General features: G+C 37.4%; 2 protein-coding genes across 2 annotated transcripts; both read left to right on the forward strand.

The window, feature by feature from the left end:
- Positions 1-3,950: 3,950 nt before the first annotated feature.
- On the forward strand, positions 3,951-8,129 carry LOC127629778 (P2Y purinoceptor 14-like). Its single transcript, XM_052107017.1, has 3 exons — positions 3,951-4,046; positions 5,608-5,980; positions 6,401-8,129. The coding sequence occupies exons 2-3, from the start codon at positions 5,628-5,630 to the stop codon at positions 7,038-7,040; spliced, it is 993 nt and encodes a 330-aa protein (XP_051962977.1). The 5' UTR covers positions 3,951-4,046; positions 5,608-5,627; the 3' UTR covers positions 7,041-8,129.
- Positions 8,130-10,455: 2,326 nt separating this feature from the next.
- On the forward strand, positions 10,456-18,908 carry LOC127629777 (P2Y purinoceptor 14-like). Its single transcript, XM_052107016.1, has 2 exons — positions 10,456-10,516; positions 17,703-18,908. Exons 1-2 carry the CDS (start codon positions 10,501-10,503, stop codon positions 18,707-18,709), a joined length of 1,023 nt encoding a protein of 340 aa, XP_051962976.1. The 5' UTR covers positions 10,456-10,500; the 3' UTR covers positions 18,710-18,908.
- Positions 18,909-23,486: the final 4,578 nt, after the last annotated feature.

Here is a 23,486-nt window from a genome sequence, read left to right on the forward strand (position 1 = left end):
ACATTAAACAACATTAATTGTTATGTAAGTTTTGTTGAATGCTCTCAAGAGAAACTACTTCATTCTTACCGTTGGACAAAGACGCTGATCAGCTCCTTAAATTCCGAACGATAAAGCGGATCCATTTACATTGATCAAAAAAGGGTATGTATGATTATTAATCCTTATTTAGTCATCATGTACAGTATATGCTAAAATAAGAACTTTCCTGACCCATGACTTAAAAAAAAAAATACATCATTTATATGTTAAAATATATATTTTTACATTTTTTTCGATTATTTGTCTTCTTAATCTTATTTTTGTATACACTTTGGATGGTTTATACATATTTGTTTTTATAATATGTATGTATGTACATTGTTTGATCTTATTGAACATTTATATGGGAAGAACTCCACAGTTTTACCACCATTTGTGGACTTTTCACACGGTCCCTTACGACACCCTCCACAGTATTACCACATTTTAGCACAATGTGTGGACTTTTTAGATGGTCCCTTACCCACATAGGCATAACTTATATCAATGTTAAAATGCCAATCTGGAACGATTTAATTGTGAAGCCATCTGACCAGCTTAAATACGGTACAAATCGAGTATCGAGTATTGAATCAATATGGAACGCATCATTTTATCTTTAAATACAGGACAATCCAGTATTTTATGGGATGGGTGACAACCCTAAATGTTTCATAAATGAAATGCAATGAAAATTATGGATGTTTGATTGTAAAAATGAATTGAGTATCATTCAGGTCATGATGACTGTAACAGGATGACTGACAGGTCGGTGTATGGAAATAGGATAAATTTGATCAGAATGGTCTTTTTTTTTCAAGGTGCAATTAATGACGTAATAGTGTGTCCCAATAATTGCACACTTTTTTGATACACACTAAAAAGTAGACAGTTTTTCATTACAAAAACAGTGCACAATTTAAGGGCATAGTATAGTAGGCAAATTGGGATGCAGCATTTGTCATGGCTAAATTAACTGTAAACCCTATTACCGTCAAACCTGTTCCTTTTTTTAAAGACACAGCTATATCTCAACATATACTTTTATTTTTATTTAGCTTGAATGGCACAGTCCAATTTATTAACATATAAAGACCATCTTTGATAGAATGTTTAAAAGTGTTCAGAAATGTACTTTAAAAATAACCTTTTTCAGTTCCAACACAATCTGATTAGCAATTGTAGTATTATAATTGTATTTTGCTCAATGGGAGATGGGGGAGCATTCGGGAAAGCTGTCTACACATTTCAGCTTTAACCTGGTTTGGCTATTTAATGTTAATTTAACATAGAAAAAATTACACACATGTGTTACAACAAACATGTTTCAGAATATATTGCCCTTGCCCTTTAGAAAGAATTTGATTTGGACTTAGATTTTTTTTATGGACTGTCAATAACTAAATTGAAGATTTAAGTAATTCTTGTAATTTGTTTGGGCTGAGATGCATTTGCACCAAAGAATTGAACTTTGACTGGGCTTAGAAATGCTTGGTGTACTGCATAAATAATACTGCAGCACAGACAACATCATATGCAGACTTTGTTTCCAGATTTACAGAAGTGACAAAAGGAAATAGAAAGAGGAAGTTAATGACAAACATCCGCTTTAAAAAATACCTTTTTTTAAGATGCATGGGGATTTTTTATATTTTATTGAGAGGAAACAGAGAAAACAGAATGTCATGGGATTAAGTGGGGTTAAGGGGATTAGGAAATGCCATGAGACGAACTCAAATTTATGTTACCCATGAGTGTGTGTCATATCTTATCAGATCAGACCATGTGCATTAACCACTAGGTCATTCCTCTAATCATGCTACTTCCATCTAATTTACTGTAAACTGGTCAGTTTCATATTGGTTAGATGAAATGTCATTTTCAATTTAATAAACAACTTTACTTCTATGCTAAATTTCCTTCTGCGTCTATTGGAACAACACATGGAGAGTGGACGACTGTAAAAGTGTTATCTGTGTGAACCATTTAGCCTTTAACAAATCACACGACAAATGAGTGGGTGAAAGATCATGAGATATAGCTGCAGCTGCTTAGAGCTTCTTAGTAATTATTGTTTGACTCTAGAAGGCTTTTAACTGGAAATTTCCAGTCAAGATCAAGCACACTATTCTCAAAACATTATCACGTCATAGTATTAATCTGAAATATTCCAGAATAATGTGACAAAGCATAACAATTATTTTTTAATTTTGTACGATGCTGCACTGTTTACTCACAGAAAATGTTTAAATTATTTATATTTTATATAAACTATAAAAACATTTAAAAAAATATATTCATTTAAAATAAAAGAATTTGCTTCATTTGTTTTTTGTCTTTGCATGCCTTCTTCATTGCTTGCTAGATCTTTTTGAAATGCCTCAATAAACATAATGTCTTGACCTATATGTGTCATTCTTTGTATAATGTATTTAAAAACTTTATCCTTTCTGCTCTATACTATTTATGTTTGTTCAAAAGTCATCTCAGAGTTTTGTGACCTCCAGTGACCTACAGGAAATGAAGGAAATGTTCCCAGTAAAGATACAATTTGAAAGAGTGTGATGGACAAATATGGTCTGGTTTCCAGGGGACTATGAAGGTCAGGAACCATCAGAGTTGGGGATCCTCACTGTCTTGAGAAAACATACAAAGGTCCACTGAGGAGGTGGATTGGAAACATGCTAAAGTAAATACCAAGGTGAGAGGTCATCTTTATTTAGACAAAATCAATATGGTGCTGTGTAAAAAAGTGTTAACTGAAGAACTTGAGAGAATACATAAGCAGAGAGCAACGCACTCATACACAATTGTGATGTACCAGATTGAAAGAAACAAGGAATGTACACACATGCTAGGTCTCTGCGGTAACATGCTCAACAAGCCACGTGATAAGAAGCGCAGACTGATGTCTCGGACGCGGAGGCAACTAAGATTCGTCCTCCGCTACCCAAAAAAAGATTCTAAGCTTTCAAACAATACCACATATGCCTGACTTATTTATTCAGAGGCTTGAACATTTTAAGTGCAAACTTTTTTTTTGCGACATAGCAATCCGTTTTGGACACACCGGTGGGTTCGCAGAGTTGAAGAAAAAAAAAAAATGTTTGAAAGTTACAGACAGATAGACCGAGTTGGTATGACCTATATTCTTTTAACATGCAGGTGAAGAGTACAGTTAAAGTAGTTCATGGTAGGTAATTTTATGTCTTTTTCAAATACAACTAGCTATTGCAGTTTCACTCACGTTATATTATGTATGCAGTTTCACTCATATTACACAGCAACCTAAAATGACCTTAAAAGGTTATAATAATAATAATAGTAAAAACATTCCTTGTTGTTTTCTGCCTTGCTCTTAGTCTTAGTTGTGGCTATGATGATCTTTCATCTTTCTTCCTTCCTTCCTTAACTGCCAATCATATTAGCAACAAAAAAAGAGAAAATTTTAATATGTCATTTAAAATATATAACATATTCAAGAATAAATGTTACATAGCGCTTTTCTGACACTACAATCAAAGTGCTTTACACAGTGAACAAGGGACTCTCCTCAACCACCACCAGTGTGCAGTATCCACCTGGATGATGCAACAGCAGTGGAGAGGAGTGATAGAGCCAATTAATGAATGGGGATTATTAGGAAGCCATGATTGATAAGGGCCAATGGGGGGTATTTGGCCCAGACACCAGGGTTACACCCCTTACTCTTATCAAGAAATGTCCTGGAATTTTTAATGACCACAGAGTGACTTGGTTTAATGAATCATCCAAAGGACAGTACCTTTTTACAGTATAGTGTCCCCATCACTATACTGGGGTATTTGGATCAACAAAGAGCACTCCCTGCTGGCAACCTTAGCTTTCTCCCATTCAGATACTGATCAGGCTCAGCCCTGCTTAGCTTCAGTAGACAACCAGTCTTGAGCTACAGGGTGATATGTCATGCTGACAGGCGGCACTTCCTGTTTTAAAAGAAGAGATACACAGGCATATGTGAGATATTGACAGTGTCAACAACAACGGTAGGATACCAACCAAATCATACTACTTTTTTAATAGTCTTGTGAAACCTTAAACATACTTTTGAAGTTACTGAAATGATGAAATGATTGTTAAAAAAAGTACCTCAAAGTAAAAAAGTAATGCCTCTCTGGTATTGTAAGAGAGAAAACAGCTGAGTAGTATTGAAATAAAATAAGTCCAAGTGTGAGAGACTCTTTCACACTTAAACTATATTCTATTTCAATACTACTCAGCTGTATTTTAGGGTAAAATACAACCACTACCTCTTACCCTATATATATATATATATATATATATATATATATATATATATATATATATATATATATATATATATAGGGTTGTGGAGTAACGGAATATATGTAATGGGATTTTGTATTTAAAATATAAACAAATTGTATTTGTCGGACATTGGGATGTTTTAATGTAATGAGATTACGTATTTAAAATACAAAATATAAGTAACTGTATTCCACTACAGTTACAGTTTAAATAATTGGTAATTAGAATACAGTTACATTCAAAAAGTATTTTGATTACTGAAGAGATTACTTCATTTGCTTCATTTAATATTTAGTCCTTTCAGATGGAAAACATATATATACATATAAATAATGTGATCCAAAGTGCTTTCGAACAGCGGTGAAACAATTTCTTATGATGTGTTACATTCATATGAGCAGACAGAGAAGTTAGTTTGAAGTAAGTTCGGAGCAGAAGAAATAGAAATAAACCTTGTGTAAACTGTCAGCTTTACGCTAAGCTAAAATGCTATTTCTAGCCATTTTACATGCACATGTTACCAGGCACGATTATATTTTTTATCAAGAAAATTCATGTTGGATCATAATTTATTTTTTTCTAGTAAGACCTATGATATTATGGCAAAAATCATATTCTTAATAATATTTAATTGTATTGTTTTCCTATAACAATATAAAAAAATTATCTTAAACAATACACTTAAAACAATAACAATTTGATTCATCTTGTTTTAGAAACAACACTGCATAATATATTTATGTTTTTCAGAGAATGTATTTTTAGCAGGTATTTTGTCTTACTGTACTGGCAGAAGTTTTTATAGTCATACTTTAATAAGTTATAATTTATTTTATAACAGAATTGTGAAATCAACAGATTCACTATAGTTGAAAAAAAAAAACCACTAGAAAATTATTTTTAGTTAGTTCCAATACTGCATATACATGCCACCATGTGTCTCATTCAAACAGGACTGGACGACTGTGTGCATGCTCACTGAAGTCCAATCAAATATTTTTTTTAGTCACCAATACAATGAAATGTGAATTTGAATATACTGAACATACGAACCCATGTTTGACCAATAATATGTTTCTCTAAATAGCCTAAGAAAGAGTCATCTGGACCAGAAAAAATCTTGAGAGAGCTATACATAACCCTTCGAATTTCTTTCTTCAGTGGAACACAAAATGTGATTTTTAAAAAATGTCTCCACATGGTTTATTTAGCATCATGTAAGTGAATAGGTTAATACCACTACCTCTTACAATATTTAACAGTCAATCTCATCTCTAGGTTGACCAGCCAGCTCATCCATGGAAGTGAACATCACTAATTCAACTGAAGAACCTTGTGGCTTGTCTGAAATGCCTGCACGTCCATTCTTCTTATGTGCATACACACTAATCTTTCTGGCAAGCCTGGTGCTCAATAGCATTACAATACATGTGTATTTTTGTAAATCTACCATTGAGTCCAGCATCACAGTCTATCTCAAGAACCTGGCTATCGCCGACTTGTTTGTCTGCCTGTGCTTAGTATTACGCATAGTTAAATATGCCTACATTTCAGTGGAAATTCAACGCATCTACTGTAACTTTGGTGCCCCAGCCTCCTATCTGAACATGTACTGCAGTATTTTGTTCATGGGCTACATTGCTGTAAACAGGTATGTGTGTGTCCATATGCTGTTGGGTCATTCTCAGGAAACGGTGCCATTTGTGTTCGAAAAGACGTGTATTTCTAAGTTTAAACTGACACAGCATCCTTTAAACTTCAAGTAACTTGTACCACAGATCTCTCATAAATTGAACCCCATTAAACAAATCCATAGGACAATTCTCGAGGGAACCTATTGTGAATTTTCTGTCCGGGTTCATCTACAAAAGGTTTCACAGCTGAATGAATTTTAGTGTCCAGTGTGATAACATTTATATTTTGTATTATTTATTACTAATGTTACAATCTATATAAATCATTGTCAAAAAAGAACACAAATGTGGCACAAATTACATTGTTGCTTGAGAATTATAAACTATTTTTTTTCAAAAGTCACTTTATTTTATTAATCACTGCTGCTTCATTTCAGATATTTGAGGATTGTAAAGCCACTGGAAACGTACACCTTGCAAACAGTCCGCACGACCCGCTACATCTGCATTGTGACCTGGGCTGTCCTGCTGTGTGGTGTTTGTGTCTACATTTTTGTTTTTGTCAGCTCCCACAGTGCTGCTAAAAACCATCCTACCCATATTGGTTTTGATTGTGACATTTTTCATAGCGACTTGCTCAAACAGATCTATCTGGTCATGCATATTGTTTCTTTTTTTATGTTTCTGTTTGTGCTGGGATCTCTGGTTCTGCTTTATTGGTGGACTATACAGAGGCTTCAACAAGCACAGCGCAGGATGCCAGCACTGTCTGGCAGCACCAAGCTTAGCAAGTCTAAGCGTAACATGCTAGTGCTAGTGACCATTTTCTGTGTGTGCTTTGTGCCCTATCACTTGGTGAGACTGATTTACACCTTCAAACCCTTGCATGAAGACTGTACATCTGCACAAACATTTTACATCCTAAAAGAGATGACTGTTCTGCTTGCAGTACTAAATGCCTCCTTGGATCCAATTATTTACTTTGTATTTTGCAAGACCTTCAGGGCCCAGCTTAACCTTAATAAGAGATGTCGCCAACCAGAACAAAAGATGACGACACCTAGTAAATCGAGATAAAGCTGAAGTGTGTAATTACACACGAGAATTACAGAACACTCCCCCCATCTTCCAGCGGTCAAAGCAATGATGGAAATTCGGATGTCGCACTAGTCACACTTAAATTGCAAAAAAAAAAAAGAAAAGACTTGAAACTTGACAAAGACCCTATTTGAATTGCATTCTTTTCAGGATATATATCTTAGTTAACATATGCTTTTCAGGATGTGCTGCATTACAAAGTTTTAATTGCATTAGAAAAGTACTAGCCAAGACAGAGATTACAGTACAACAAGATTTTTATTGTATTGTTTTTGGTATTTTTGTGTCTTGAGTCGTTTTTTGAAGAAATCAGATGGAGTTCGGAAGGTCGTTCCACTATCAAGGTATAGTGAGATCTAAGCATCTACCTAAACATGCAATATTTGACCACTGTTTAATGATTGGAACGACAATAATTTCCAAGGGTGTAAACTATTCACCATTTGGCGAAATTCGCCAGTTTGAATTGAAAGCATGTCATGTACAGTGATTTTTATGTCATTCATAACTGTGAATGTGAAAACATTAATGGAGCAGTTTTCAGCAAATCAAGCTTAAGACAAACAGCGAATGTGTGTATATTGTAAAGGAACTGAATGAATGTTTTTAGAAAATTCTCTTGACATTGTCTATGAAAATTATCTATAAAAAAAAAAACATAAATTAGAGTATTATTATCACCCTCAGATCAGAACTAGAACATGGTAAGACCTGTGACTCGTGACTTCTATAGTGCTTTTACGTTTTGGCAAGGACAGTGTCACCCCCAGTGTAACAATTTAAAATCAATTTAAGATTTTTTAAATAATTTATTGTAAAGGGGTTCAATGGGAAGGAGGAGGCGAGAACCGGCTTGATACTGTAAATAATATTTTAATGAATAACTTAAAAGACACAAACACACATGACGGACATGTCCATAAACTATCTCTCTCTCCCGAACAATCCTCCGTAGTTGGCCTTTATCCCTCTCGGAGGCATGATGAGCCTGATAAGGGACCGGGTGTGTATAATCACGACCCGGCCCCGCCCTCCGCCCTGCCACATTTATGTATATATTTAATGAATTTAGAATTTTGTACAGCATCTCCTAAGTGCCTTCTTTAAAAATAAACCATTTGATTTTGAGTGTGTCTTGTCAGTTTTGTGCTCAAAAAATAATCAAAAAGTTAAAGGAGTAGTTCACTTAAAAATGGAAAAAAAATGGGAACAACGAGGGACAACTTGAGGGCAGTAAATGTCATTTTACAGATACATCAATGATGAAAAGAAATTGAAATATATTGTCTTTTTGTTGAGAAAGCACAACAAAGAAAGAAAAGATGACTGAAACAGGCAAATTGCTAGCAATGCAGACACAGTGTTTGTCTTGTACTGTTTGAACTTTAGAAATAGATGTATATTTTAAACTGCAAAATTATATAATTTTGGGCCTTTTTATCGCATTTCAAGCCTTTAATATAGTAAATACAATTATTTTCTGCATAAAAGGACCAAAGATGACCATTATATTTGTGACCTCAACACCTGTATTATGTGATTCATAACATGCATTATGGCAGTGCTGAGGTAAAATGTCCTATGTGTGTCACAAGTTTAATGTTCCACCAAACAGATTTGTTTTTTAAGGTTAATAACCTATCATGTTTTATATCAAGAAAACCGTTCAGAATGTGAAAGTGGAGATTTATAGTAAAACAATAACTTAAATATTGATGTGTTTCTCACCCACACCTATCAAATTGCTTCTGTCGACATAGATTTAACCACGGGAATCATACAGATTACTTTTATGATGCCTTTAGTTGATTTTTGGAGCTTGAAAGATCTAGTCACCATTCATGTGGATTGAATAGACAGACCTACAGAGCTGAAATATTTTTCTAAAAGAAGAAAGTCAAACATAACTTGGCATGATGAGAGTAAATGATGAGAGAATTTTCATATTTGGGAGAACTATCCCTTTAAGTTCTTTGTTGCTTGCACTCCCTGTCAAACTCACATTGAGTGATGCCACCTGGAGGTGGATGGTTCATCATAATAAAATACATAATTTATGTAGTTTGAAACTCCATGAGGGTGTGTAAATAATAAATGATGAATATGATTTTCTTAATGGAAGACAAAAGGACATATTTTGCAGAATGTCTAGGCCAGTGGTTTTCAACCAGTGTCCCGGGACCCACTAGGGGGCCTCAGCACACTTCCAAGGGGGCCTCAAGATGACTTAAAATTAATTTAAATGAAGAAATATTAAAATAATTTAAATAATCCAACTTCAATAAAATGCTAAAAATACTTTAAAATGTATGTCCACAAATTATAAACGGACTCTATTTGAAACTTCTAGAATCAAAAAATTATCCATGATTAATTACTTTAATCAGACACATCTAGTTTCGGGCGAGGGGGCCTTAAAATATTGTCTTGGACATTGGGGGTCCTGGAGTCAAAAAGGTTGAGAACCACTGGTCTAGGCTGTGAAGGCTTTTTTCCAAACAGTGAAAGTAGGTGGTGATTCACACAGCCAATCCCCAAAAAGGACAAAAAAGCACCAATAAAAGCAGTCCATACTGCTCATATGCTACATTCCAAGTCTTCGGAAGCCATTTTATATGACGAACAAACAGATATTTACAGTAAGTTTTTATTTTCCAATATGATCTTCTTGTTAGTGTAGGGGTCATGTCTAGGATTCCCAAATGTCTATTAAATAGTAAAAAGTTTAACTATACAAATATATTTATAATATGAAGGATTTGTAAATATTTAAAAAATTCTAAAGCCGAACATAAGGTAAAAGTTTTTACTTATTAGATACTGTCAGTACGTTCAAATGGTACATTTCAGCATCTATACATATGTACAAAAATATACATATAATAAATATTAGTAAATGTTATGTATTAATACCAAATAATGAGAGCTGGCTGTATTTGCTAAACATTTTCCTAACTGTGGATCTCAAATCTAATTTGTGTTTGTGTAAATTCAAACTTTACACCTCACAACACATTGCCAGGTTTGGATGCACAAGCATGAATGATATTAAAATAAAAAAATTCCCAAAACCAGATTATCTGAACTATGTTATCCACATTATTTTATATGTCCTAATACATTTTAGAATAAATATCTGAGACAAAGTTGATACCTTAATGAAACATGAATTCCATTTATTCTCTTGATCTATGGAAGAGCAACCTCTATAAGAGATAACATTTTCATCTGGGTTAGGAAAGAGCTTTGGGGAGGAAACTGTTTGTGTTTACACATATGAGTGGAAGAACCTCCTGCTGTGCTTAACAAGTGTCCACCCACAAGACAAACTAAGCTAGTCTCTCAGTTCCTGTCTCAGAGTGAACTCCCCCTTCCTCTGTAATATCATGCAAGGCTCATCTATCATATCTTTTTCTGCACATCTCTTTCAGGATACATAATGACTAACAACTCAAGTAAGTTTCCTTTTATGATGGGGAAAGTTGGTAATTAATTGTATTAACAGATTTTTTTGGCATTAAATGTGTTATTTTGAATGTTTTAATATATTAAACACAAAAAAATGGGTATGGATACAAACTTTGTTTTATTGAGCAAGAAAAGGGGCAAAAAAATTTGTAAAAATTTCAAAAGATTGTCATATAAATTAAAAAATTAGAGAGACGAATTAAAGTATGTATCATTACATAATGTGTTTTATTTCATGTAGTATGAAATTTAGTAGGCAAATATTGATGCATAAGGATATATATAGATAGATATATATTTGTTTTGATAATTTAATTTATTAATTGCAATTGTTATATTTTTAAGCCATCAAATTATAATTTAATTCATCCTAGTGAATTATGATTTTATAATCTCATTTTATTATAATTCCTTATGATAACTATGATCTTAATAATTCACCAATATTGCTTTAGGAAATTTTGCAGTGGAAAAAGTACAGATAATTCTCAGAGTTTGTCAGAGAGAAAGTAAAACTGAAAATGAAAAAGTGCATTCAATATGTTCAAGATCATTTGCTAACCATATTTTCCAGTCAGCTTTTCCAAAATAATTACTGTATTTATTGCTAAATCAGTGAAAATTGATTATTGAAATAAAGACAATATGGTTGATTGAATAACTACAGAAAATGCAATTAACTGCATAACATTATTTGTGGAAACAGTCAGATTATCCACAGTTGTTTAGCTTACAAAAGTAATCAAAAAGTCCTTAAATCAAACACTGAAATTAGGGTTATCGATTTAATGCATAAATTCAATACAAATCATTCTATAATAAATAAATAAATAATAATAATAAATATTCAACATAATTAATCATACCTTAAACATATACAACCACCTTAATGTTTTGCTAGTCCCAGTCAGCAGGAGGCAGTAAGAGAGCAACATGCAGCTGAATAGGCAACAAACCACAGACAGCACACCTGAACAAGATGAAGACGTGTTCTTGTGTTCAAACATAGCTGGATGGAGCACAACTCCGAATGCAGGGGTCTCGAGATGTGTTTTTCCAAGTTTCAAACTATGTTTAATTTGACACAGCATCCTAAATTATTCATGAAACACAAGCAGAACGATTTTTTGGTGTAATTTGTTTGTAAAGCCGTTCTGACGTAAATTCACGGATGTTTTCATATTTTTAAAAGTTTTTTGCTACAAACTAAATTACACCTGCTCCCGACCACATTTAAATCATGCATAAGACATCTGAATGTGTTGTGCTCTTTCAGGCAAACTGTCATGACTATGTTTTGATAGAAGTCAAATTAAATAATTAATGAAAAAAATTAAATAATTAAAAGAATCTATGATACTGTAAACACTACATTAATCTGATTTAAAAAAATTAATAAAAGGGCGACATGATTACAGAAATTAAAAGATGAAAAATTTATTTTCAAAATCATAATGTATGAAATAATAACGTTAAAATCAGTGTATGTGTAGGGTCTAAATTTCCCTCAATGCCGACTGAGAGAGTCATTGTTGTTCATAAATCATGTTCAAAACAATGTAAGTAATGCAAAAAATAAAAAATAAAGAAATTAAAAAAAACACTATAAAAGCAGGGTCATTTGGTGCGTTATGTCCCGCACAATAGAGGGGGTAGAGCAGTTGTTTTGTACAGGGGCCACATCGGCCTTAAAAGGAATGATTCACACAAAGATTTTTAATTCTCTTTTCATTTACTCTTATGCCATCCTGGATGAGTATGAGCAGAATACAAATTAAGTAAAAAGTAAATGGGTGCCAAAATTGTTAAGCTCAAAAAATCACATAAGTCAGCATTAAAGTAGCCTAATCCATGTGACTCTAGTGGTTAAATCCATGAGGTCAGAAGAGATATGATAGGTTGGGTGAGAAACAGATCAATATTTAAGTACATTTTTACTACAAATTCTCCTCCCTGCTCAGTCAATCTCCACTTTAACTTTCACTTTATTCTTCTTTTGTTTTTGGTAATTCACATTCTTCATGCATATCACCTACTGGGCAGGGTGAAGAATTTCTAGCAAAAATGTACTTAAATATTTATCTTTTTCTTGTACCACTTCAGAAGACATGGATTTAACCACTGGAGTCATATGGATTACTTTTATGCTGCATTTGTGTGCTTTTTGGAGCATCCACATTTTGGCATCCATTCACTTGTATTGTATCTACAAGGCTGAAATACTCTTCTAAAAATATTCATTTGTGTTCTGCAGAAGAAAGTAAATATCTGGGATGGCATGGGGCCAGTTGTTCAAAGGTAAGCTGATCGGATTTTGGTTATCGGATTGGATAAAATCTTGAAAATGGGTTGTTCAAAAGGGAAAGAAGGAATCTGAAATCAGATTAGATCAGGGAATCCAATCCTAGTTTTAATCTGGATCAAACCTTCAGTTTGTGTTGTTCAAAACTTATCAGTGGGATTTGGATAACTTTGATCCAAAAAAACAGGATTATCCTGATCCCAACAGGGGGTAGGATTTCAAGGTGGATTTCAGGAAGAAAATGTAGTAAAACTTTAAAATTGGTCAAATAATACATTTGTATCATTTAGTGTATATACTTTTATTTATATTTTGCACTTGACTTGTGTAACCGTTGTAACAGTGATAAAGTAGACATAGGCTAATAATTAAGCTATTCAGTATAGTAAAGTAAAAATAAAATAAAAATTATCTTGTCCCCATGAAATAATCCCCAAACAGATTTCAATAACAAACAAAAATAATATATTCATTTTTCGGTCATTCATCACTGTATATTAATTTCAAAGAAACAATCATCAGAGATGAGCCTGTCCAAAATAATGTCTAACAATTGCATCCCTTACTATACGTCCAGTCAGTCCCTGATTCTGACAGACCACCAGAGGTTGGTCTGGTTCTTCAACAGGCTCAGGTGCATCATAAACATCATCACAGAGAGGGACATTGCGCCCGGTAGCGATGTTGTGCAGGACGATACACGCAAGTATTATGTTGCATGCTCCCTGTGGTTCCACTCGCAAGTAGTTAAGGCATGCAAAGCGTCTCTTCAGATCTCCATTTAAACGCTCAATTGCACATCTTGTTTTGCAATGAGCAGTGTTGAAGCGTGCATGCGCAGGTGTGGTTGCTGCAAGAAAAGGAGTCATCAGCCATGGTAGGATTGGATAGGCACTGTCTCCTAATATTATGCCATCCGGTCGGTTGGTTTGGAGCTCTCTGTATAAAGCACTCTCTCTCAGGATGCGTGCATCTTGAACAGACCCAGACCACTTCATGACACAGTTTGTGATGATGAGGTCAGCATCGCCCACAAGTTGGATGTTGATGCTGCGCCTCCCCTTTCGGTTGATGTACTCCCAATCCCTCTCATGAGGTGCTTGGATATGCACATGAGTGCAGTCAATAACCCCAATAGTATTGGGCATGTTTCCCAAAAGAAAAAACTTGTGCTTGGTCTGGGCAATCTGGACATCCTTTGGAAGTGAAACAAACTGATTGACCAGGCTGGCCAATGCAATTGACACAGCTTTCACTACATCACTCACAGTTGATTTGTCCACTCCCATATTATCATCAACAACTTGGTAGAAAGTCCCAGATGCATGGAAGTGCAGACCAATGAGAACCTGTTCTTCCACAGACAGACTGTGACTCCTTCGGGTTCTCCATTGAAGTTTTGGCCTGACAAGGTCTGCAGTGTACTTAATATCAGCATTCCCAAAGCGAAAGCGACCATACAGTTCTTCAGTGGTGTATTGCTCCAGTGGTTGTGCACGCTCAACATACACCCTTTGACGGTATCCTCTTCCACCAACACGGTGGTAGCGATGGACAATACCTGCCATGTCAGTGCCTCTCTCTAAGTCCTCTGAGAAAGGCTGAATATAAGATGGCTGTCAAATACCCACACACCAATTGGCTGACGTGCTGTGGCTGGTGTTCAATTAAATGAATCATGCCCAAGGCCTATAAATACTATGTTCACTACAACAGAAGCAGTGAAACCATGGACTCAAAAGGACCTAATTTCACTGTTGCAGAAACCCATGCACTGCTGGAGGGTGTTAAGTGCCATTATGCCTCAATAGTAGGAAGCTCTGTTGCAGGTGGAATGGTGACTAACAAAAGGAAGAAAGACATTTGGGTTGAAATCACCCAGAATGTAAATGCAATGGGGTCTGGCCAGAAGAGGACCTTGGAGCAAGTGAAATTTAGATGGAAGAATCTGAGGGCCAGAACAACGAAGGACATTGCTGAAGCAAAAAACACCCAAACAGGCAACAAATCCTTTAAGAAAGGTGAATACACAGATGTGATTCTGGACATTATTGGAGGTGAGAACTCTAAAGCTCTGCATGGGATTCAAGGTGTTGTAGGGGATGGTGAGCCTACAATTGTAGAGGAAAGTGAGCCAGTTCCTCCTAATGCAGAGGAAACATTCATTCTGGATCTCAGCCCTATTATTGAAGAACAAACTGGATCCTCACTGGTAGAGCCAGCAGTCACAGGAGCTCAGAAAAGAGGCTTGAAGCGTCCTTTGCCGAATAAAAATGATGATTTCTATGAATCACTTCTTAAACGAGAAACTGAAAGAGCAGAAGCACAGATACTCCTGGCAGAGGAACAAATCAAGCTGACCAAACTACAGCAAACCAAAGCGAAACTTCAGATCCACCTCCTAAAAGTGGGGCTTGGAAATGCTGGTCTCTCCTCCTCAGATGAAGAAGAACCCTGAACATTCTTTATTTCGTTAACTATTGGATATTTAGCCATTTCATTTTTTAAGACGTTTTCAAAATGTCCACAATGTATTTGTTAATGTATGTTTGTTGTTTATTTTGTTGTGGTTCAGATGTGGGTCATAAAATAAATTATGATTAGAAGTGGATGTTTATGTTATTTTTGTGTTTTGTCTCAAAATAAGAAACACTTACAGTGACCTCATGTTGGCTCTTCTACCTGTTCTTTACATAGCTGGTAGCCCACATTGTGATATGTTGTCCCATTTAGAGCACTGGTAATCCGGATTTGGTAATCTTGAAAACTGTGTATCTGGATCAGGGTGATCCAGTCCAATGTTGCTTTGAAAAAACGGCACAAAAGTAAGACGGATTACCTGATCCTGGATAGGAAAAAATGGGATTTCCAAATCCAGATCATTTTGATCCAGATTAAATGTTTTGAACAACTGGCCCATGAGGGTGAGTCAATGATAATACCGTTTTCAATTTTGAGTTAATTGTTTCTTTAAGTAGCATTGTTTTCCTTTTGAGATACAATGTTCAACATTGATTTAGTTCTTGTATCTTTTAATCCAAGAAATAGTTGTGTTCTCATTCTAATGCATGATGCACAATTTTTTTTTCAACGGGTGGAATATTCTGCCTGAAGTATTGTTTTACAATGGTTGACACTTTTCTATCAGGCATTAGAAAAAACATGATAAAGGCTAAGCATAATTATCAAATATTTTATCATCTCTAGTTTCCTGTTAATTTATTATACAAATTAACATAATCAAATTAACACAATCAGTGGTTGGTATTATGTATATATATATACTTCAACTACAACATTTTGATGCAAATCAAGATGAGCATTGGCAGACTTAAGAAGTCTAAAATATCCTATAAAAAGTTTAATTACATGCAATGTTTTAGACAAAAGAATTGCAAAAACACTGATATTTTTATTGCAAGGACAATATAACAAATTATTACAACAATTTAAATAAAGAAAGGACTGTGAGCATTGTTTTCTTTTAAATAATTTTAGATGAATCACGTTTTATACAATACCTGTTATTCTCAATGTACATTATTCCATGTGTATTTATATCACTAACCTTGTGTTATATTATCAAGGCATTATAAAAAGAGAAGTTGAGTCCGGAGTCTGGAATATAGACCTACCCTGTGTCTCAATCGTCTTCCTAACTCCTTATGTCATGAATCAGTATGTCGTGAACACAAATTCGGGCACTGGCAAGGGTACTTTGCCAGTGCGTAGTGGAGGGGAAGTGGAGCGTAGTTCTAGCGGGAAGACCAGCAGGTGTACATCATCACATCATTAGCTGGGTAACTCCTAGCCAATCGCACATAAGCTATTGCTTTATAAGTCCGCTCACAATCTATCACATTGCTGTTTCGGTTTGCTAACACTGCAACCTCCACCTCCCCACCACCACCAGTTGAGCCCTGTCCCGCAGGGGGGTAGGCTCTTCGCCCCTGCCTCCTATCTCCGGCAGGACATGACGGTTCCGGGTACAACTCCCTCGGACTGCCGGACGGGGTCTACGCCAAAGAGAGAGACATTACCTCCCGTTTTACATCTATCAAATAAATGGCATCTCAAACTTCACTCAAGCCTGCGTGTCTTCCCGATAGAACTAATAATCCCACAGAAAAAAATGGTTTTGGCGTGAAAAGGCCTTCATGCTGATAGAAAAAGTGATGCTGTTCAGTCTCTGCAGAGTGAGCCAGATTGCGGTGGTCTGCTTCAACCTCTGCAATATACTCACCCAGAACCGACCTGTGAGATCAGAATTGTACTGTGCAAATTACATTCAGTAAATTTTATGGATGTGTTTGCGTGATTGCCTGATCAGAATAATTCCTGAATCGAGCACTAAACCAGCACGAAAGCACATCAAAGTCCCTTTCAAGGCAAGACAGTTCACTTATCAACCATCTTTAGAATGCTCCAGGACAGCAATTTTCTATGGGTACATGTGGCATAATAGTACAGCTCTTATGTACTAGAATAGGGAAATCTAAAATTCAGCAAATCAGCACTGATTATGATCAATTAACATATTTCAAATCAGCAGTAAAATCTGACAACAGTGGTATCATAAATTGTACGTCTTTAGCACAGATCATGCTAAAAAATTATATTTTTCAGGCTGTTCTAGATAATGTGCATGCATGTTCTTGCGTTAACTGACAGGTGATCTAAACGGTGTATTCTAAATGTGATTTGCTCTTTTACCCATAAGGTGGGACTTCTTATTCTACACCCATCATATTGGGTGTTCCAATTTCTTCCATTCATTTTAATACAAGTGGTGAATGCCCCCCTGAACCATCTCAAAATATTTCCTCACATTGTCAAGGCAAACAACCTTTCTTTATTTTTCTGTGTTTCAGATATGGACTGCATCAATATTACTCAGATAGTTGGGAAGAGTAATAGGACCAATGTCAGCAGTGTGTTTACACGGCAGGTTTTGCCTGTATTCTACGCTGTCATCTGCGTTTGTGCGGTCATCGTCAATGGACTTGCTGCCTGGATCTTTTTTAGGGTTCCCAGCTCCTCAGTCTTGGTGGTTTACCTAAAAAACATGGTGATGGCAGATGTTCTGATGCTGTTCACCTACCCCTGGCGTGTGGCGAATGACCTGGGTTATGGTGGCTTGCAGTTGAAACTGATAGTTTGTCGATACACCGCTGTACTATTCTACCTCAGCATGTACACAGGAATCATATTTATGAGCCTCATCAGTTTGGAACGTTACTTAAAAATTGTCCGCAGCAGGTCTGGACTGTCTTCCCTTTTGCAGCGTGTTCAAGCTGGAAAAGCTCTTGCGGTGCTGTCTTGGGCTGTGATGGTGTTTTGTATGCTGCCAAACTCAATTTTAACAAACCAGCCCATTCAGAAGAATTTTTCCTGCATGGCCCAAAAAAGTCCACTAGGGCAGCGCTGGCATGATATTTCAGTCCACTTCACCATTGGAGTATTTTGGGTGGCTCTCCTATTAATGGTGTTTTGTTATACCTCCATCGCTTGTCACGTGTACCGCTCTTACAAAAGGGTGCAAAAAGACAGCAGTGAAGCAGGACGACGGTCAAATCGAAGCATCTTCAGCTTGCTGGCTGTGTTTGTCTTTTGCTTTGTACCTTACCATGTTTGCCGTGTGCCCTACACACTTAGCCAAAGGCCTCAGGCTGGGTATAGTTGGCAGAACCGCTTCATTCTCTACCAAATGAAAGAAGCCACACTTTTCCTGTCTGCTCTTAATGTTTGCCTGGACCCCATCATTTACTTTTTCATGTGTAAGACATTCAGACAATCACTGCAACAGAAGATGTCTTCTGTAAATACTGAATACAGGAGGCCTTCTATAGGAACTGGGCTGAGTATCAGCAATCTCTGAGAGAAGGACATTGAGAGAGAGAGAGAGAGAGAGGAAGGAAAATATAAGATTCAAAACCACATATATGATTTCCTTACATGCAAAACTGCTCCATGACAGCCAAAATAGTGCTGGTGTACAAATTTGTTTCCAGGCAGTTAACCACAAAACATTGGCTGGCAAAAAAAATCAACCTTTAAAGGTATAGTTTACACCAAAATAAAAATTCTACAACCTAATCTCATGAAAATTGCATTACTGTGGTGACAAAATTATATAATATGTGTTCATGACAGGTATACCATGGCAGTTCTGAGGTGAAATATCCACTGTGTGGCTGTAAAAGCAAGCCAAATGTTCTCTCAAAAAGATTAGGTTTTTAAGGTTAATGCTCTATCAAGTTTTAAATCAACAAAATCAACCACCCTAATCAAAACCTTAAACCTAAACCTTACCAATAGTGTCATTAAAGATGTAAGATGTTAAATGTGAGATGAAAACCACAATTGCTGGAATGACCAAAAAATGTTTTGGTCTTATGACACTTTCAGCTCACGAGTCAACTAGTATGCTCAGAGGGACTCATACACTGGTCATTTGCATTACAAATCCAAAGCTCTATCAGTTGAGCTGCTGCACAGTTTAATCACAAGTTTGAACAAGCTTGTAAATGTAGTTAGTTAGTTAGTTAAATGTTAGTTAATGTTATGGAACCTTTTCACAGACCTGTTATGAAGCTACTTTAACAACGTTAATGTAGCAAACTTTTTTATATTTCCAATTGAAAAAATATTTAGTGTAAATTTATAACATTGCACTTTATTACCCTGGAATAAATTTTACAAAATATTTTTCCATAACTGTGATGAGGCTTCTAACACAGCTGCTGAGGTAGTGAATGAAATATTGTCCTGTTTCTCTCTTCTTACTGCTTTTATCCAGTGCTGTATCTATTTTGTTTCTTCTTTTGCAAAGATGTGAGAGTCTAGTAGTTTAATTTTTTCTTTTGCTGTTAGAGCAAATGGGTAAAAAAAAATTTATTTGCTTTGTCCCCCATTCACCGCCATTCAAGTTTAGCCAACTATGATGGCTTCTGCTTTTGTGGACATGTGAAAAGCCTCCATGCAATACGCTACAATTTTTTAGATGTCATAAGATGAACTGATAATCTGCCATTTTACAACAGGGGGATTGCCATAATAAAAATACTATATTTAAACACACAAACAATATTAAAGTGATTCTATAAGATCAGGATGCAGTTCTGTCATTACTCATCCTCTTGTTGTTTCAAACCCATATGTGGAACACAAAAGGTGAATTTCAAACAACATCCTAGCCACTCTTTTCATGTTATGAGAGTGAATGGTGGTCACACTCCAAATAAATAAAAAATTACAAATAATAATGTAAGTATCATGAAAGTAGTACATATGACTTGTAAGCTGTATTCCAACTCTTCTTAACCCATACAAAAGCCCATTCCACGAGACATGTAAGAATCAGTTTTCTTGTCAGTGTTGTCAAATGGGATAAATGCACACAAGTTGTGTAATACGATGTTTGGAGTCCATTTCAGATCTGTGGAGTAGGAGAATATTTTCAGTGAGTGATTTTTCTGTTCCTCAAAAAAAGTCATCTTATGGCTATAGAAGATTGAGAATTCAGTAAAAAAAAAAACGTATTTATAAATTTTATGGTGTGGTGCTCTAAGTGTTTTCCCCCCCAATTGTTTTTTAGATGTTTCTTGTTTCAGATTTGTAAGGTTAATGGTCTAGTTTTAAATGAACAAAACATACCTCCATCTCCTTACACCTTAACCTAACTGGCAGTGTTATAAAAAGCAAATGAGAGTTGAAAAAAACAATTGCTGGAACAATCACGTCATTTTGTGGTGCTACTATGACAATCGTTTGTTTAGGAATTGGAAAAGAACACCTTCCCCGATGCGTGTGATAGCGTTAAAATGGCCCCAGGGGGCGGGACATGCAAATTCTGTCTGCCAATTTCTCATTGGCCATTTCTCAAGTTCAAAGATGCACGAGAGACGCAAGAGAGACCACTAGTGTCGCTTCTTCGACACAACGTCTCGTTCCCTCCATCCTGCAATGGAGATTACAATAGTATCCTAGACGTTATGTGATGCAAATATTAAAATGTATCACTTTCCAAGTCATGCACTACTTAGCATTAACTAAGTTAATTGCACTCATTTGATTGAGTAAACTTGTTCCCTCAGTTCCATTGAATAATGGGGTCTTCTAGAACTTGAGTATTTAAGTTCAGTTAAATTGGGTTTCAAGTAGAGTGAACTTAAATATTTAAGTAGAGTTAACTACATGCAAGTAGACTTAACTCAGATTTGAATTTAAATATGCTTGTTTCTACTGTTGTACATTTTAATTGAACTGATTCAATTTTAGATCAAACAACAGCACAGCTCAAATAAAGATGATAACTGATTTTAGGTCAGTTATTAAATAATTATATACAGAAATGCATATGCACACCGCTGCACATGCACAAAGAGAACTGAGATAATGTGACCAGGGTCCAACTTGACCTAAGAGACACAGATCACCCTAATAGTGACATTACACCAAACAACTACTAACATCTATGAATTCTTAATAACAATGCTTTAAATTCCCCAATCTGTTCCCTCTGACCAAGGAAACATAACTTAAGCAGCAAGGGATTGTGGGTATTCCCCATAGCCTCAATTACTAGTATTAACATGTAAATCTTAAGTCTATAGTTCCCCTTCTGTCGCTCTCTCCACTTTGTGTCAGAGAAGCGACACTAGGGGTCTCTCTTGAGAGCCGATATATACCTCTGGTCTATGAAAAAAGGCCAATGAGAAGTTGGCAGACGGTATTTGCATATCCCGCCCCGGACATATGGGTATTTAAGTGGGGCGAATACGGGAGTTCATTCAGAAAATTTCTTCGGAGCCGATGGTCGTGTCTGCAATTGCTGCGAGTAACACACCAGTTCCTGTTATTCCTCTACTGCATGCTGTTGGATCTTACGCCGCACAACAGCGGCTTTCTCCTGTTTGCACGGCTGTGCATTCCTGCCCCTGGGCGCTTCGACAACGCAGATTAAAGAACTCTCACAAGTTTTTTCCCTAAAAGAGTGGTTTTATTTAAAAGAGTAATTTCCTCTAAAAGAGCAAAACACAGCGGCGTTGAACATCCTTTTAAGGACGCGTCTTTATAAAGATGCCTTTCCACCCCTGTGTTGTTCCTGGATGCGGTAGAGTGCTCTCCGCTTCAGACGGCCACAGGCGTTGTCTCGTGTGTCTGGGTAGCGATCACACCGAAGCTATGTTTGTGGATGGTTCATGTTCTCACTGCGAGAACATGACCATGACAACGTTGTGGTCGCGGCTCGCTTACAACCGTTAGCAAGCCACTCCAGCCGCCCCCGCGTTGCTCCTTCTTCCCACGGGATTGAGGATGATGCGGTTGGCAATGGAGGCGATTTGGGGATGGCAGCGGGTGCAGCTCCGCCGGGTACGCCCCCTCGGACCACCCGCACCCCGGCACGCTCGTTGACTCCCGTCCGTGCTCGAGGCAACGGCGACTCGCCTTACAGCCAATCAGCCTACCCTCCTGAGACCGAAGCAGATGAGCTCGCCGCGGCATCGGAGGGCGCGGTATCTGATGCTGAGGACTCCCCTGGGCTGCGGCTTTCAGGCCTGCATGCCCAGGCTGAGGCCAACGTGCAGAGGACCGACATGCTTTCCCGGGCAGCCAACAGCATGGGCTTGGATTGGAACCCTCCATCCTCCCCACAGCCATAACGGCATGACGACTGGTTCCTGGGGTCTGGGTGCTGCTCACAGCCTCACCCCCCCGTCCCGTTTTTCCCGGAGGTGCTTGATGAGCTGACATCTTCGTGGAGAGCACCCCTCTCCACTCGTCACACCGCCACCTGCTCATCCGCCCTCGCCACCCTCGACGGCGGGTACACAGCGATTCCCCAGGTGGATAGGGCAGTTGCGCTCCACTTATGCTCCGGAAACCCTACCACCTGGCGGGGCCGCCCTGTACTCCCGTCCCGGCCCTGCACGACTGTTCCCCGGCCGGCCGGTTCAGACGAGTTCAGAAGACGCCAACACCAGACCTCCTCCTCAGTCATGAACCCGCCCCCTGCCAGGTGCGCGGAGCAAGGTAAGTGCTTTGAGTCTATTCTCAGCACCAAAGCCTCGGGATGATACAAGGACGCGATAGAGCCTGTCCCTCCAACCGAAATGAAGAAGGGTTTCTACAGCCCTTACTTCGTTGTACCCAAGAAAGGCGGCGGCTTACGACCGATATTGGACCTGCGAGTTTTCAACCGGGCTCTGTCCAAACTCCCATTCAAAATGCTCACCCAGAAACAAATTCTATCTGGCGTCCGGATCTAGATTGGTTCGCCACGGTAGACCTGAAGGACGCGTACTTCCACGTCTCGATTCGCCCTCGACATCGACCCTTTCTACGGTTCGCGTTCGACAGCCAGGCGTATCAGTACAAAGTCCTCCCCTTCGACCTGTCTCAGTCCCCTCGCGTCTTCATGGAAGTCGCAGAGGCAGCTCTTGCCCCGCTCCGAGAAGCCGGCCTACGCATACTCAATTACCTCGACGATTGGCTCATCCTGGCCCCCTCACGAGAGTTACTATGCACGCACAGAGACCAGGTGCTCAGGCACCTCAGCCGTTTGGGACTTCAGGTCAACTGGGAAAAGAGCAAGCTCACCCCGGTTCAGAGCATCTCTTTTCTCGGTTTGGAGTTAGACTCAATCTCAATGA

Source organism: Xyrauchen texanus, chromosome 36 (genome assembly GCF_025860055.1).
Source record: "Xyrauchen texanus isolate HMW12.3.18 chromosome 36, RBS_HiC_50CHRs, whole genome shotgun sequence".
Taxonomy (NCBI): Eukaryota; Metazoa; Chordata; class Actinopteri; order Cypriniformes; family Catostomidae; genus Xyrauchen; species Xyrauchen texanus.